This window comes from Geotrypetes seraphini, chromosome 2 (assembly GCF_902459505.1).
Source record: "Geotrypetes seraphini chromosome 2, aGeoSer1.1, whole genome shotgun sequence".
Taxonomy (NCBI): Eukaryota; Metazoa; Chordata; class Amphibia; order Gymnophiona; family Dermophiidae; genus Geotrypetes; species Geotrypetes seraphini.
The window spans coordinates 257,071,249-257,087,259 of NC_047085.1; the positions used below are offsets into that span (position 1 = coordinate 257,071,249).

Here is a 16,011-nt window from a genome sequence, read left to right on the forward strand (position 1 = left end):
AAAACTGTACAGACAGCGAATTACAGAGTATAGCATTGAACATCTTGTGATAGTACAAGGAAAATTACAGTGTCAGTGAATTACACGGTTTCACAATGAGTAATTTTATACAATCAGCGGAAATTGGGAGCATAAGTAGGAAAGGAGAAAGGAGATTGCGCGGTCAATGAGTTACAAGATGTAAGACTGAATAAATGATAAAGATAACTTAAGAATGTTGATGAGGAACTAATTTATTAACTTGGTACATTAACGGAGGACGGGCACCAGTGAGCAAACTGGTAACAATTAAAGGTGGAGTTTTGGCTGATGAGGGTGGACGGGCTTCTTTGGATGGGAGGAGGTTCTGGGTTTTTTTGTTGTTTTTTTTAGGGGGGAAAGTCTGGTTAGGTTATGAATTTCTTAAACAGGGTGGTTTTTAGTTCTTTCCTAAAGACACTGTATGATTCTCTGGCAGCATCGGTGAAGTAGCCTAGCCAAGTGAGCAGTCTAGCTGCTTGGAATTTGAATGTTCTGTCAAAGAAGGTACGATATCTACACCCTGTGATGTTTGGGTAGGTGAAGAGGTTACGGTTTCTGGTAGGCCTGGTAGAGGAGTGGAATTCGAAGTGAGGTAGTAGGTAGCTGGGGGCCAATCCCCAGATTAGTTTGTAGCAGAGGCAGGAGAATTTGAACAGAATTCGTGCTTCAATTGGTAACCAATGAAGGAGTTTGTAGAATGGACTAACGTGATCGCTTTTCTTTAGTCCGAATATTAAGCGGATGGCCGTATTTTGTACTATTCTCAGTTTTCTCACATTTTTTTTAGGTATCCCCAAGTAGACAATCAGTGACTGAACCAATATTCTGAAGGATAGCGGGTCGAAGTATTTTTTTATGGTTTTCAGTTTCCAAAGGATGAAGAAGCATTTTTTGGTCACTGAGTTTATGTGATCAGTCAAAGTCAAGTGGGTGTCCAGGGTGACTCCCAGCATTTTTATGGTTTTTTGTATTGGGTGATCATGGCCATTTACATGTATTGTAGTTGCGGAGATTTTTTCGTTTGGGCTAGCAAGGAAAAACTTTGTCTTTTCTGAGTTTAGTTTCAGTTTGAAGTTTAAGGTCCATTTTTCTATTTCGGTCATGATGGAGGAGATTTGTTTTGAGTTTGCTGAGGTCACATTTGTTATTGGTATTAATATGGAGATGTCATCTGCGTATATGTAATAAGTTAGGTTAAGCCTTTGTAATAGGTGGCCTAGGGAGGAGATGTATATATTGAACAAGGTGGGAGATAAGGGGGAGCCTTGTGGGACTCCCGAAGGGCTTTTCCAGAGTTTAGAGTAAGTTCCTTCATGGACCACTTGATAAGACCGTTTGGTTAGGAATCCTTGGAACCAGGTCCATACTCTTCCTGATATTCCCATTTCGTCTAGGCACCTGAGCATTGTTTCGTGGTCCACGAGATCGAAGGCGCTGCTGAAGTCTAACTGTAGGACCAGGGCGCTGGAACCTTGATTGAAAAGGTCGTATAGGTGGTTAAGGAGAGAGCCTAGGACTGTCTCAGTACTGAATCCTTTTCTGAAGCCTGATTGGTGGTCATTTAGGAGAGAGAACTTATCTAAGTGATTTACTAATTCCAAGTTGACCAGCCCTTCCAGCATTTTGGTGAAGAAGGGGGTGCTCGCTATGGGTCTGTAGTTGGACGCCATTGTGAGCGAGATCTTCTGGTCTTTGGGTATGGGTGTGATAAGGATGTGTCCCATATTTTCCAGGTAAGTTCCGTTTTTGAGAGAGTATGTTGCCCAGTTAAATAGATCCCTTTTAAATTCTGGTATTGCATCTTGCATGATCTGAGACGGACATTCATCTAGTAGACAATTTGATTTGGAGTATTTGTTGAAGAGTGCAAGGAAGTTGTTCCAATCTGGGGGCTCGAAATGCTTCCAGCTCATATCGCCACTGGATTCACTATTCTGCGATATGTGATTGAGTTCGAGATTGGGTGGAGGAGGGGGTATTGAGGCTCTTAAGTCAGTGATTTTTTTCCTAAAGTGGTTTGCTAGGGTGGTGACCGCTGGGATTTGCTCATGGTGGTTCTGTAGTATCTGTGTGGTGTCTGTTATTTTGTTTACTAGTTTGAATAGTTCTCTGCTGTTTGTATTGGCTGCTCCTATTTTCTGTGCATAACAGTTATAACGCTTTTCTTTGATCAGATTTTTGTAATTTTTCATTTTTTGTTTCCATTTAATTTTATCTTCCACTTTGTCGGTTTTTTTGCCATATTCTTTCCAATTTTCTGAGATCTTGTTTAAGTGCTAATAATTCTGCGTCATACCATTCTTTTGATGCCCTTATGTTCTTTTCGTATGATTGAAGAAGAGCTATTTGATTGAGCGTGTCTTTTGTGAATTTATCCCATCTAGTGGGGAAATCTTGCTCTTCCTCTAATTTGGGGTGTAGTTCATAATGGGTCCAGAATTCTTTTGGATTGATGATGCTTCCGCGGGTGACTGTTTTTTTCAGACTGGTTTTGGTTATATGTTTTTCTGTTGAGTGTTTCTTTTGCCAACGTAATTCAAAATTATAGGTATAGTGGTCTGACCATATGCATTTAACCCAGTTTCCTATATGGTATTGTATTTTTTGGGCGTCGGGGTCTTTGTGGGAAAAAGTGACGATGTCCAGTTGGTGTCCCTTTTCATGTGTTTCCTCTTTGTCAGGAATTCCAAAGCCCAGGGTATTTAGGAACAAGTCGATTTCTGTCACTTCCGGTTTTTCCCTTTGCTCTAGGTGAACATTTATGTCTCCCAGAAGTATGTTATATTGGCCTTTTATGGTACTGGACGAGAGGAATTCAAAGAATTCTTCTTTTGCACTTGACCATTTTTTGGGGGGGATATAGAATAGTGTAGCTATTAGATATTCTTCCAATTCGGGGTTGGTGATCTTACAGGTGATGATTTCTCATATAGTCACAACAGGCATAGGCCAGACTATGTTGTTAATTTATACATCAAAGACATAATTGCAGAGGGCATGGGCCATTTTAAAATAATATTGTGATTCAAACCTTAAAATAAATGGCCCGCATTGGTTGAATTTTCATGAGAAAAGTTACCTTATCAGTAAGCAAATATGAAAGAAAAAAAATATCTGACAAACTTCTGATGTTGCACTTTAGGGTGGTCATATGATATAGACCAAGTCACATGATTTAATGTTACTATATCACGTGATAAGCCAATGAGGAACATCCAGGTACTTGAGCTGATACCATCACAGAGTTGTTCATGTGAAAGTGACAGAATGCATTTGCTTGTCTTGCAGCGATTCTTCCAAAGCCTGCATAAGATCATCATTTGGTTTCTGTTTTGGGCTGTCTGGGGAGCAAAAGAGAATATAATAGCATCAACAATTCAAATGTGTATACCCACCTAGTGTTAATTTTTAAACAGTATTCCTGAAGCACAGCAATCACAACACATGGTTTTGAAATCTAAAGGTACAATTTCCAGTAACATTACATATGGATATGTCACCTGAAGCAACCAAGTGGCTTTGATTTCTCAATCTTGGGTGCACCTTTTTGTGTACATGGGACTTCCAGTATTGCTGGTCTTAGGAAAAGTAATCTTGCTTTTCTGAAGACAGCAGGATAACCAGTTACCAGTGGCGTACCAAGAGAAGGGGGGGGGCGGGGGGGGCAGTCCGCCCCGGGTGCACGCTCTAAGGGGGTAGATAGCCATCCAGGTCCGGAACATCCTGCCTACTGTTGAAAATGACCTGCACCTCAGCGCGACTGCCGGTGCACCCCCCTCCAATGTACTTGCTCTGGAGCAGAGTCAGCAGCCGCGCTGAGGTGCAGGAAGGTCCCGCGATGAGTATGTTTGACGGCTCTGCTCCGGAAGAAGTAAGTTACTTCAGAGGGCGTGGACCCGGCAGACGCAGGGAGTTGTGTCAAAGTCTCACGATGACTGCGTCTGCCAGGGCCACCCCCTCTGACTGTGACAAACCCGTGGCCAGCTTTGTCTCTGTGATGGATAAAAGCAGAGCACAGTCCCTGGTCAGGAGAGCTGACCAGGTTAAAAGTAAGGATATAGAAATGGCTGACTACCCCTCAGACAGTGAGCAGGAAGGGTATGAGCCTACAAATATCCAGCAGAGTGTGCCATACCAGAATAGATACATCAGAAAGCCATGCTAGGACTTTTGCTGAGAAGTGGTGACCCTAGTCCTGCACGGTATTCACATTTTCAGCCTAGGAGAAACCAGAGTTATTTCCATATAGGGATTTTCCAGCCCAACCCCCCTGCTCCTAGGAGAGAGAGATGGGGCTATGACACATGTAAAAGCAGAGCCCTGAATCACAGAGTCACAGAGAATAGAGAAACAGAAAGGCATGAGCAGCAGAGAAAGCAGGAAGGTGAGGGGAGGAGTATCTCTCTTCAGCCCCACAGCAGTGAGGATGTGGATATTGTGGAGGATTTTCCTAGCTTCAGCCCAGCTACTGAGAACCCGGAAAGAGCTGAGGCAATGGACACAACTGAATTGCTTTTTAGATGCCAACTGTAACCCAGAGGGAATGGAGGGTTAGTCCATAAATTGAAGTGAAGCAAGGAAACTGTCTATCTAAGCTGCTTTGGTGTGCTGGCTCTCTGTAACCAAAGACCAGGTGTCACTGATTGGGGAGAGAAGGAAAACCTCTTCATTTTACTCTGGGACTGCCCGGAGGTTTTGTTTGCTAAAGAAGCTGTATCTCTTAGCTTGCAAGCCACTGTGATAAAGCCTTTCTAAAACTAACAACTTATCTAAAGCCCTGCTGTGCTCAGTCAGCTGAAAAGCTCAGCTGATGCTGATAAGCTCTATTGAACAGCAGAGCTCTGAACTAGTCAGAGCTGGAAACTGAATACTTTACCCTGCAAGGTTAGCTGAGGAGTTTGTGACTATATTTCCAAAGTTTGCTACTTTACTTGCCTGCTATGTTTATGCAGTTTTTGCTTTCATTGTTTTGGAATTTATTTTCATGGCATTACTTTATTTGAACCCTGGTGAAGAGGACTAGCTTTAAAGCAAAGAAAGTCCAGGGGAATGCAATTGTATGCTAAACTTGGACTTTAGGCCATTCTAACAATTGTAGGAACTATTTTTTCTTGTGCATGATTTATGCATATCCTAAGGGTGGCTGACGGTATTCAGACTCCCTATCAAATAAAGCCTAAGAATGAGAATTTGACCATATCTGAATTGTGTCTCCCTTTATTGGCAAATGTATCTCAGTGTGGCCTGGTCAGACTAGGCAGGAGCCTAGGTCTATTTTACCTGAAAGGCCTTCCTCTTTCTTGGGGAAGCCATGCCGACAGGTCAGGATAAAACACGGCTAAGCCGCCTGAAGGCCTGAGCAGGGGAAAGTTGTGTGACACGACGTAACTTACTTCTTCCGGAGCAGAGCCAGCAGATGTACTCATCGCGGGACCTTCCTGCACCTCAGCGCAGCTGCCAACTCTCCTCCAGAGCAAGTACGTCAGAGTTGGGTGGACCGGCAGCCGGCAGTTACAGTCATCGTGGGACCTTGCTGCATAAAGGGAGAGAAGGGAGGAGGACTTCTGGTATGGAAGAGTAGTGGAGGGAGAGAAAGGGGGTAGGGTGGTATGGAAGGGTGGTACTGATGGAATTGGTGTGCAGGGAAAGGGGAGAGAGGCATATGGGGAAAGGATACTGGAGGGAATTGGATTGGAGGGAAAGAAAGGGGTAGATGCTAATTGAAGAGGGGTGAATGGAGAGAGAAAGGGCAGACATTGGATGGTAGTGGGGAGGGTAGAGGGGGAGCCTATGCTGGATGGAAGTGCGGATGGGAGAGATAAGAGAGCAAATGCAGGAATGAAATGGGAGGAGAGAAAGAGGAGAGCAGATGCTGGATGGAAGTGGACAGAGAGAGAAGGTACTAGATGTTAGGGGTAGAGGAAGAGGGCACATGATGGGGGAAAAGGACTGAGTTAGTGAAATACTGGAGGGGGTGAGGGAAAGAGGTGGCGAGCTTTAGGTAGACAGTAAAAAAGGAAATTGATGAGAGGGTAGTAAGAACGTAATCTAGACAGATGCAGAAAATAAATTGAAAAGGAAAATGAGGGAAAAAAGGGAGAGGGAAGGAGAGGAGAGAGATGCCAGACCAATGGGGGTGAAAGCAGAGATAGAAGGGGGAGGCATACAGTTTCTGGAAGGGGCAGAGAAGATGCCATATAGGGGCAGAGAGAAGGCAGACAGTGGATGGAAGGAAGAGAGTAACAAGCAGGGCAGGATTAATTCTTCGAGGGCCCCTAGGCACCCAAGTACACTGGGCCCCCCAGCCCTACCCCGCCCATGTCCCGCCCCATTTATCTGTTTTCTTATTTACTTCTTTATTTCCACTTGTACTTCTTTTTTTAAAAAAATTCAAAACAAACAAAGATTAGCATACCAGTGCACAGTTTTTCTTCTATGCAACCCCCAAACATCTCTGAACAAATCCTCCTTCCTTCTCTTCCCACCTACTTACCCAGGACTTTAACTCTGAACCCTTCCCATGCATATATAAAAGTGTTCAAATATTTGTAAAGCAGTAATCTTCTATATATATAAAATCGGAGGTATGTATGTGTGTATGTATGTATGTGTGTGTGTATGTGCCGCGATCACGCAAAAACGGCTTGACCGATTTGAACGAAACTTGGTATGCAGATCCCTCACTACCTGGGATGATATGTTCTGGGGGGTCTCGCGGCCCACCTGCACACGTGGGCGGAGCTACAAACAGAAAATCAGATTTCACCCATTCATGTCAATGGAAAAAATGTAAAAAGCTGCCATTCTCACAGTAATTCAAAAACGGCTTGACCGATTTGAAGGAAACTTGGTATGCAGATCCCTCACTACCTGGGGTGTATGTTCTGGGGGTTCTCGCGGCCCACCTGCACACGTGGGCGGAGCTACAAACAGAAAATCAGATTTCACCCATTCATGTCAATGGAAAAAATGTAAAAAGCTGCCATTTCTCACAGTAATTCAAAAACGGCTTGACCGATTTGAACGAAACTTGGTATGCAGATCTCTCACTACCTGGGGGTGATATGTTCTGGGGGTTCTCGCGGCCCACCTGCACACGTGGGCGGAGCTACAAACAGAAAATCAGATTTCACCCATTCATGTCAATGGAAAAAAATGTAAAAAGCTGCCATTCTCACAGTAATTCAAAACGGCTTGACCGATTTGAACGAAACTTGGTATGCAGATCCCTCACTACCCGGGGTGATATGTTCTGGGGGTCTCGCGGCCCACAACTCTATGTTGCTTGCTCAAGGGTGGGTTCACCCAAGAATTTATATGTTCTTGCTCCTGGAGGTGAAACTAAAATGTTGTTTATAATCAAGTTTTGCGTTAGTTGTATTGTATTCATTTTGTCAATATTTCACATTATAATTTGAATATATGTGTGTGTGTGTATGTATGTATGTTCCAGCATAACTCTTCAATGCATGGACAGATTTCAACCAAACTTGACATACACATTACTTACTATCTGAGGACAAACACTGTGGGGGTGGGAAGGGGGGGATATGTAAAAATGATTGAAATGACAGATTTTAGTATCTACCCCATAGTGTTTTCGGGCTCACAGATGAATACTCAGCATACTACTCTGAAACGCATGGAGAGATTTCAACCAAACTTGGTACACATATGACTTACTATCTGGGGAAAAATATTGTGCAGGTGGGACGGGGGTTAAAATACTGTGGGGGTGGGAAGGGGGGTGGTATATGTTAAAATTATCAAAAGCGACAGATATTAATGTCCAACCATAGTTTTCGGGCTCACAGAGATGAATACCGACACTCCCGATGCCGTTTAAGTCTAAGTTCAGCCCCATAGAGAGGGACATTCCTTTGGGACATGTGGAGGGTAGGGGGTTGGTACATGGGGGTGGGGCATATGGGACATGGGGGGGGGGGGGGTAACGTGTGGGGTGGGACATGTGGGACATAGTGGGGTGGGACATGTAGGGGGTTGGACATTTTGGGATAAATAAATATCCGGGCAACGCCGGGTAATCAGCTAGTACTATCTGAAATATAAGTCTATATTAATAACCAAGTTTATAACGCCTCTCAACTGCCTCACTCTACATCAACCAACTATTTCCCATATGTTCAAAGAAGCGTGGGATGAACACAGAGGATCTAGAATCAGAAAATAATATTAAACATTGAACTAAGGCCAGTACTGGACAGACTTGCACGGTCTGTATATGGCCATTTGGGGGAGGATGGGCTGGAGAGGGCTTCAGTGGCTGGGAGGGTGTAGATGGGCTGCAGTAGATTTTGACAGAGATTTCGGCAGTGGGAACCCAAGCACAGTACTGGGTAGAGCTTTGGATTCTTGCCCAGACATAGCTAAGAAGAAAAAATTTAAATTGAATCAGGTTGGGCAGACTGGATGGACCATTCGGGTCTTTATCTGCCGTCATCTACTATGTTACTATGTATAAACAACCAAATCTGTAACTCCTCTAGTATGTTCCACTCCATGTATATTAACTTGCAATGAAAAAACAAGGCAAGCAGTCCACCAAAGAATCCAACATGAAACAAAAGAAGATTGGCGGAAAAATAAGGAGATTCAAATCAGGTTAATTCAAGGTGCTCCCAACAACCATGCCTGATGCATTTCGCCAAACAAGGCTAGTCAACGCTAACAAAAAAAACATGTCTTTCATACAAACAGAACACAGAAAACACCTTCACCTAGTATGGAATATGTAATCACAAACTAACCTCTCCCCCTTTTACAAAACTAATATGGTTTTTAGCCACAGCCAGAGCTAAAAAATGCTCTACAATTTTGTAAAAGGGGGGATAAATAGAAATACTTAGACAAAGGTTAAATAAAACCACCAAGAAGCTGGACTCTGCTTACAATGCAACACCACAGAAACAGCGATGCATGTCCCCTAAAGCAAAAAAATAAATAAGAAATTTTTTTTCTACCTTTGTCTTCTCTGGTTTCTGCTCTCATCTTCTTGTCACTCTCTTCCTTTCATCTTCTGTCCTTCTGTGCCTCTTCCAGAAATTGTCTGCCTCTCCCTTCCATCTCTTCTTCCCCCCCATTGGTGTGGCATCCATCATCTTCTCTTCCCTCCTCCAATGGTCTGGCATCTCTCTCCTCTCCTTCCCTTTCCCACACCTCCATCGTTGGGCATTTCACTCTCTCCTCTCCCTTCCTCCCACTTCCATCAGCATCTGCCACCTTTCTTTCCCTTCAACCCAATTCCATCCAGTATCCTTCCCCTTATATCTCTCCCCTTCCCCTGCACACCAATTCCATCAGCCCCTTTCTCTCCTTCCAACACCCTTCTATACCACCCTGCCCCCTTTCTCTTAATCCACCACCCTTCCATACCATCATTCTCACAACCCTTCCATACCACCCCTGCCCCCTTTCTCTCCCTCCACCACCCTTCCATGCTCCTTTCTCCCTCCCCATCCAAACATTGCAGCTGCCGGTAATGGGTTACCCCCCCAGCAACGCCCCTCCCCCGCAGCAACAGGCTCCCCCCACAGCAACGGCAACAGGCCCCCCCCCCACAGCAACAGCAACGCGGCCGAATCTGTTACAGGAAAGTCCCGCGAGAACTGCTTCTGCCAGTCCATCCCCTTCCAACGTCACATAGTTGCTCTGGAAGAAGTGACATTGGAGGGGGATGGACCGGCAGAAGCAGTCATCGCGAGACCTTCCAGTAACAGATCCAGCCGTGTTGCCGTTGCTTTTGATGCAAGCGGGGGGGGAGGGCCTGTTGCTATTGCTGCAGGGGGGCCCGTTGCCGTTGCTGCATGGGAGGCCCATTGCTGTTGATTGCGGGGGGGGGGGGGGCGTTGCTGTTTAAAAAAATAGTAAGGTGAGTTGTCCTCCTTCAGCGGGCCCATCTCACAGTTTCGGGCCCTAGGCATGTGCCTACTGGACCTATTGATTAATCCGGACCTGGTAACAAGAAGATGAGGAAAGCAGAAACCAGAGAAGTCAAAGGTAGAACAAAAATTTTCTATTTATTTATTGCTTTAGGAGACATGTGTCACTGTTTCTGTGGTGTTGCATTGTATGCAGAGTCCAGCTTCTTGCTGGTTCAATTGAACCTTTGTCTATGTATTTCTATTTTATCCCCCCTTTTACAAAACTGTAGAGCGTTTTTTTAGCGCCAGCTGTGATGGTAACAGCTCTGATGCTCAGAATTCTACAGATGGTGACAGATCAAATGAACGGCCCCTAGGCAAAGATCAAATGAACGGCCCCTAAGCAAAATGCTGAAAAGGGAAAGAGTTCGTCAAAAGACAAGAAATCTGGAGATATTCATAGGGAATCAGTTGCATTTGAAAAAGTGTATTTTAAGACCATACTACTTTGGTGGTTAAAATACAAGTACAGAAGTACCTCGGTTTACAAGTGCACCGGTTTGCGAGTGTTTTGCAAGATGAGCAAAACATTTGCAAAATCGGTGCCTCGGAAACCGAGCATGGCTCGATTTACGAGCACCCCCCCGCAATCTGGCACCCCCCTGCGATCCGGCACACCCCCTGCCTCGAACCGGCACCCCCCCCGCCACGATCCGACCCCCCCAACACGATTGGGCACCCCTCCGCCACGATCCGACCCCCCCCGACACGATTGGGCACCCCCCTGCCACGATCCGACCCCCCCGACACAATTGGGCACCCCTCCCCCCGCCGCTTCTTACCCTCATCTGGGCACTCTTGAAAATCGGCCTTCTCTGCTGGGCCTCTGCGAGTTCACGTTCTGAACGTGAACTCGCAGGCCTTGAGCATGCATGCTCAAGGCCCAGCAGAGGAGGAAGCCGATTTTCAAGAGTGCCCAGATGAGGGTAAGAAGCGGCGGGGGGGGTGCCCAATTGTGTCGGGGGGGATGTCGGATCGTGTCGGAGGGGTGCCAAATCGTGGCGGGGGGGGGTCGGATCGTGGCGGGGGGGGTGCTGGTTCGAGGCAGGAGGGGTGCCGGATCGCAGGGGGGGGCCTGATCACGGGGGGGGCCTTCGAGGGGAGCAATGCCGGTTCTCGGGGGGGGGGGGGGAACTCATCAAAGCGAGTTTCCATTATTTCCTATGGGGAAACTCGCTTTGATAAACGAGCATTTTGGATTACGAGCATGCTCCTGGAACGGATTATGCTCGTAATCCAAGGTACCATTGTATTTTGTTTTTCTAAGATCCAATGAGAAATTCTGCATCCCTACCTTTCTTTGACAAATCCTCAATTTTATGCATTTTCAGCAAGATATGTATCTAACCTCTGGTCTACTAGAGATTCTGACAACTGCCTCTGTACCTCATTCATGCAATCCACCTTGTTCAGGAGTATGTTAGCTCCTCCCTTGACTGTTCTTTGAATAGCAATGGATGTGTTCTGTTGTACATTTCTTAATGCATCGCATTCATTTTTAGTGATGTTCTGATGATCATCATAAAGGCCAGACTCTATTGCAGAGATTTCTTTGCCGGTCTCAATCCCGCTTCCCTCTGAAGTTACATCCTTTTCTTGAGGGGCGGAATCAAGACAGACAGAGCCTATAGCGACTTGGCAAGAGGGAAGACCCCCGCGGTTTCTGGCTTCATTATTGCCAACTGATTTAGCAGGACCAGGACTGAATGCAGGGCTGATTGCAATCAGGATGTTCTGCTGACTCCCCCCTCCTCCCAGTGGTCAGCAAATAGCAAGGACAACCACCGCGGATGTTGCTGGGAGGAATCAGCTACTTGCCTCGCATGTCGGGCCTGCCCCTGACCTGTGATTCCATTCCCCATAGCCAGACCCCTAGGTAGGTTTAAATTTTAATATTTTTTAACCCAGTTACAGAAGTACTCATGCATAGATTCAAATATAAACCCAGACCCCCCATTTTTGGACCCTTTGTTTTACCCAAAAATCTCTGTTTATATTTGAGTATAAATGGTATATTAGGCTTTACCTTTTTTTTTTTAACTTAAGTAAATTTTTTAATGTCCATTATACTTATACTTGAGTATTCAAATATACATTTATTTTTACTTTTTTTAAAGTACCTTGATCTACTACTTTGAATAACATTGCCAATTGTATTCACAAGTACCTGGCAAGATCCCAAAAGAATAAAATAGATTTCTTGCCTCTTATCCCAGGAACAAGCAGAGGATTTTCCCAAGTCCACCTTAATAATTTTATATGGACTTTTATTAGCTACTTTTATCACATTCTTTGGCAACAAATTCCAGAACTTAATTACACAGTCTCCCAAATTCTGTATTTAGCACCATATGTTGTGTGTACAAATCAGTCCACACAGCTGATTTGTATGCACAACTTAATTGCTTAACAAGACCAGTCGATGCTGATAATTGGCATTAATTAGAAGTTATGCACACAACTTAGTAGGTGCGAGTCTATATAAGGTAGCATGACCAGGGGAGGAATATGGGTGGATTGTGGGCATTCCTAAAAGTTTGGCACACTGTTATAAACTATGTCCAATAAGCGCACCAATTAGGCACAGATGTTTAGGTCTGGTCTTCCTTGACCTAAATGAGTGCACCTAAAAGTTATGATGCACACCAGCATTTAGTGTGATTCTATAAAAGGTATACACACCTTACAGAATTACGCTAAATGCCATTCTAGTGAGTGCTGATTTTTATTTTTTTTGCACCATATTTAGAATATGGCCCTGAGTGAATAAAGGAGAAATTAGGTTCTTACCTGCTAATTTTCCTTCTTATAGTCCCTCTAGATCAGCACAGACGGATAGTTTATGCTCCACTGCCAGCAAGTAGAGACTGAGAACATACTGAATTCTAACAGTACAAGTGGGCTGTGCAGTACCTCCTACAATCAGTCTGATGAATTGCCAAGCAGGAACCATACAAACAGTCCAGCTGGAAAAACTTTTTTTTTTGTCATGAATTCTGATTTGAAAGAAGTCCCTGATTTGAAAGGAAGTCCTTGATTGGCTCAGGAGCCTCAGGCCCCTCCCAAGAGGGAAGAGCCCGAGGCGCCTGAGCCAATCAGGGCCTTAGGTTCCTCCCTGTGCATCACATGATGCACCGGGGTGGGTTTATGGCCCAGGCAGACGCGTCGCTGGAGTCTGAGGAGCAGGAGGGACTGAGCACCCCTCCTGCTCCCAATGTAGAGGTACTGGGGGGCTGGGCCAGGGGTGGGAGGCCTATGGAGCAGGAGGGACTGAGCACCCCTCCTGCTCCCAACTTTTAAGTACAGGGGTGTCAGTTCAGGCCGTGCTGGTTGGTGGGGGGGGGGGGGGGGTGCTGTGCCAGTTGGGAGGCTTTTTTTCAATTTTTTTTAATAGGCCTGATATTTTATGACCTATTAAAAAAATGAAAAAAAAAAAAAGCTGGCAGAAGCTTTGACAGCAGTGACAGGAGGCTGCTTCTCCTGTCACTCCTGTCAGGATCTGTTCATGCTCCAGGAGGGTGGGGGGGGGGGCGTGTCAATGATTGTCCCCATTTGCATGCAAGCCTTTTGTGAATTTGTTGGCCTGCATGCAATCGGGAACGGATTGGAGACAGACTCGGGGGTTAGTGAATCTAGCCCTAAAAGAAAGAAAATGATCAGGTAAGAACCTAATTTCTCTTTATCATTCATACAGACCAGCACAGATAGATGGAATGTACCAAAGCAGTATCCATCACAGGTGGGACCCCTGAAGGGCCACTACAAGAATGCACTCATCAAAAACTGCATCACAATGTGCCTGAACATCCACCCTGTAGTGATGCACAAAAAAGACCAAACTACCGCCTTATAGATATCCACCAAGGACACAAGAGAACACTCAGCCCAGAAAGCCACTTGACCCCGAGTGGAATGGTTTATGCTTTATTTTATTTAGTATAATGCTCTTCCTTATGCAATAACAGAGCGGTTCATAAAAATTAAAAAATTTACAAAAATAACTATGTTCCAAAAAGGAAAATAAAAAAAAAAAGTTTGAGAAATTCCAGGACTGGCTTCTGAATAAGGTACACTGAAGCAATAGCCTCTTTGATCCAGCATGCGATCGAAGCCTTAGAGGCACCTTCCCCCTTACTACTGCCTGCTTGCAACTCCAACACATGCCGAGCTGAGGAAATGGCTACAATAAAAACAGTCTTTAAAGTAAGGTCTTTCAGTGTGCAGGAGCTAAGGGGCTCAAACAGAAGATGATCAACACTGAAAGCATCAGATTGAGATCCCAAGCCAGAACCGAAGGGCGAACCAGATGCAAATCAACTTCGCTGCCCTCAAGAACCAGATCACATCAGGAAGAGACAAGGGACCTCGAAAAGAGGACAAGACTGCCACCTGAACCCTCAAGACAACCATGCAAGGTCTAGGCCTTCCTGCAAAAACTCCCAAAGGTGCAGAAGAGACGCCCGCAGGGGAACTACTGACTACGCACATAAACCCGAGATGTGGAGAACCTGCGAGACCCTATCTGAATATCCTTTCTTGCTTAGGTGTTGCCTTTCAAGAACCAAGCAGTAAGATAAAAAGGTCCCGGATCGAACATGAGAATGGGACCTTTTTGTCGTGGAGGATCTGCCACAAGAAGATGAACCAGATCCCTGTACCATGGGCACCTGGGCCAATCTGGAGCCACCAGGATCACATGGCCTGCATGACGGGCAATGCAAAGAAGAATTTTGGCCACAGAGGAAAGACATACAGCAGGTCGGCCAATCCAGCCCCTCAGCCTGACAATCTCTGTGTCAACTGAAGAACCTCCACACCTTTCAGTTGTAACGTATGGCCATGAGATCCATCATCGGCCGACCCCACAACTGAACTATCAGATCGAAGGTGTCCATCCCGAGATACCACTCACCAGGATCCAGCACATGACGACTAAGGAAATCAGACTGGACATTGTCCATCCCCACTATATGTGAAGCTGAGATGTCCAGAAGGTGAGCCTCTGCCCACTCTATGAGAATCACTGCTTCCTGCGCTACCAGATGACTCTTGGTTCCCCTCTGATTGACATAAGTCACGGTCGTGGCATTGTCGGAGACAGCACTTACAGCATTGCCCTGCAGCAACGATCAGAAGGCTGCCAACACCAACCAAATGGCTCTGATCTCCAAAATGTCGATTGACCAGGAGGCCTCCGACAACGACCAGCTGCCCTGAGCTGAACGACCGAGATGCTGGGCTCCCCAGCCAAGAAGACTGGCATCTGTGAGAAGCACTGTCCACTGGAGATGATCCAAACTCACTCCCTGGACCAGATTGTAGGGATGAAGCCATCAGTGCAAACTATGATGAACTAACCCGCAAAGAGGGACCAGAATGTCCAGCTCATGAATCTGTGGGGACCACCACTGAAAAAAAGTATACTGAAGGGGGCACATGTGGGCCTGAGCCCTCCGGACCACCTCCAAGGAGACCACCATTGACCCTATGACCTGAAAAAATTCCTGAGGCTGGGAGCAACAAAAATCCATCAGGGAACGAATCTGCGACCGCAACTTCAGCACCCGGACCTTGGGAAGGAACACCCCCCTCCCTGGACTGGTGTTGAACAGAACTCAGAGATACTCCAAGTGTTGAGACAGAGTCAACTGACTCCTGGAAAAGTTGACCTCTCAGCCCAATGACTGCAGCAACTCCATAACATTAGCCGTGACCCGGGAGCTCTCCTGAAAGGACTTTGCAAGAATCAACCAGTTGTCCAAATAAGGATGAATCAGAATGCCCTTCTTGCATCACCACCGCCACAACCACCACCATATGCAGAGCTGTGGCCAGACCAAACAGAAGTCACAGAACTGATAATGCTTTCCAAAAAACACAAAGCGAAGGAAGCGCTGATGCCAAATTTAGATATAAAGGTAGGCCTCTGTCAGGTCGAGAAATATCAGAAATTCTCAAGGCTGAACGGCCAAGATCACCGACTTTAGGGTCTCCATATGAAAGGAAGGGACCCGGAGCACTCGGTTCACACCCTTGAGATCCAGAATAG

General features: G+C 45.7%; 1 protein-coding gene across 5 annotated transcripts in view; it reads right to left on the bottom strand.

Moving 5' to 3' along the window:
• Positions 1 to 805: 805 nt before the first annotated feature.
• Positions 806 to 16,011, bottom strand: part of FAM227A (family with sequence similarity 227 member A) — a 317,179-nt gene continuing 301,973 nt past the window's right edge. For all 5 annotated transcript variants that reach the window (XM_033929448.1, XM_033929447.1, XM_033929446.1 and 2 more), the window contains one exon: positions 806 to 3,362. Coding sequence is in view for 1 of the 5 variants with exons in the window: in XM_033929447.1 (XP_033785338.1) it covers positions 3,338 to 3,362 (25 nt within the window). In the remaining 4 variants the exon portion in view is untranslated. The remainder of the gene's footprint in view (positions 3,363 to 16,011) is intronic.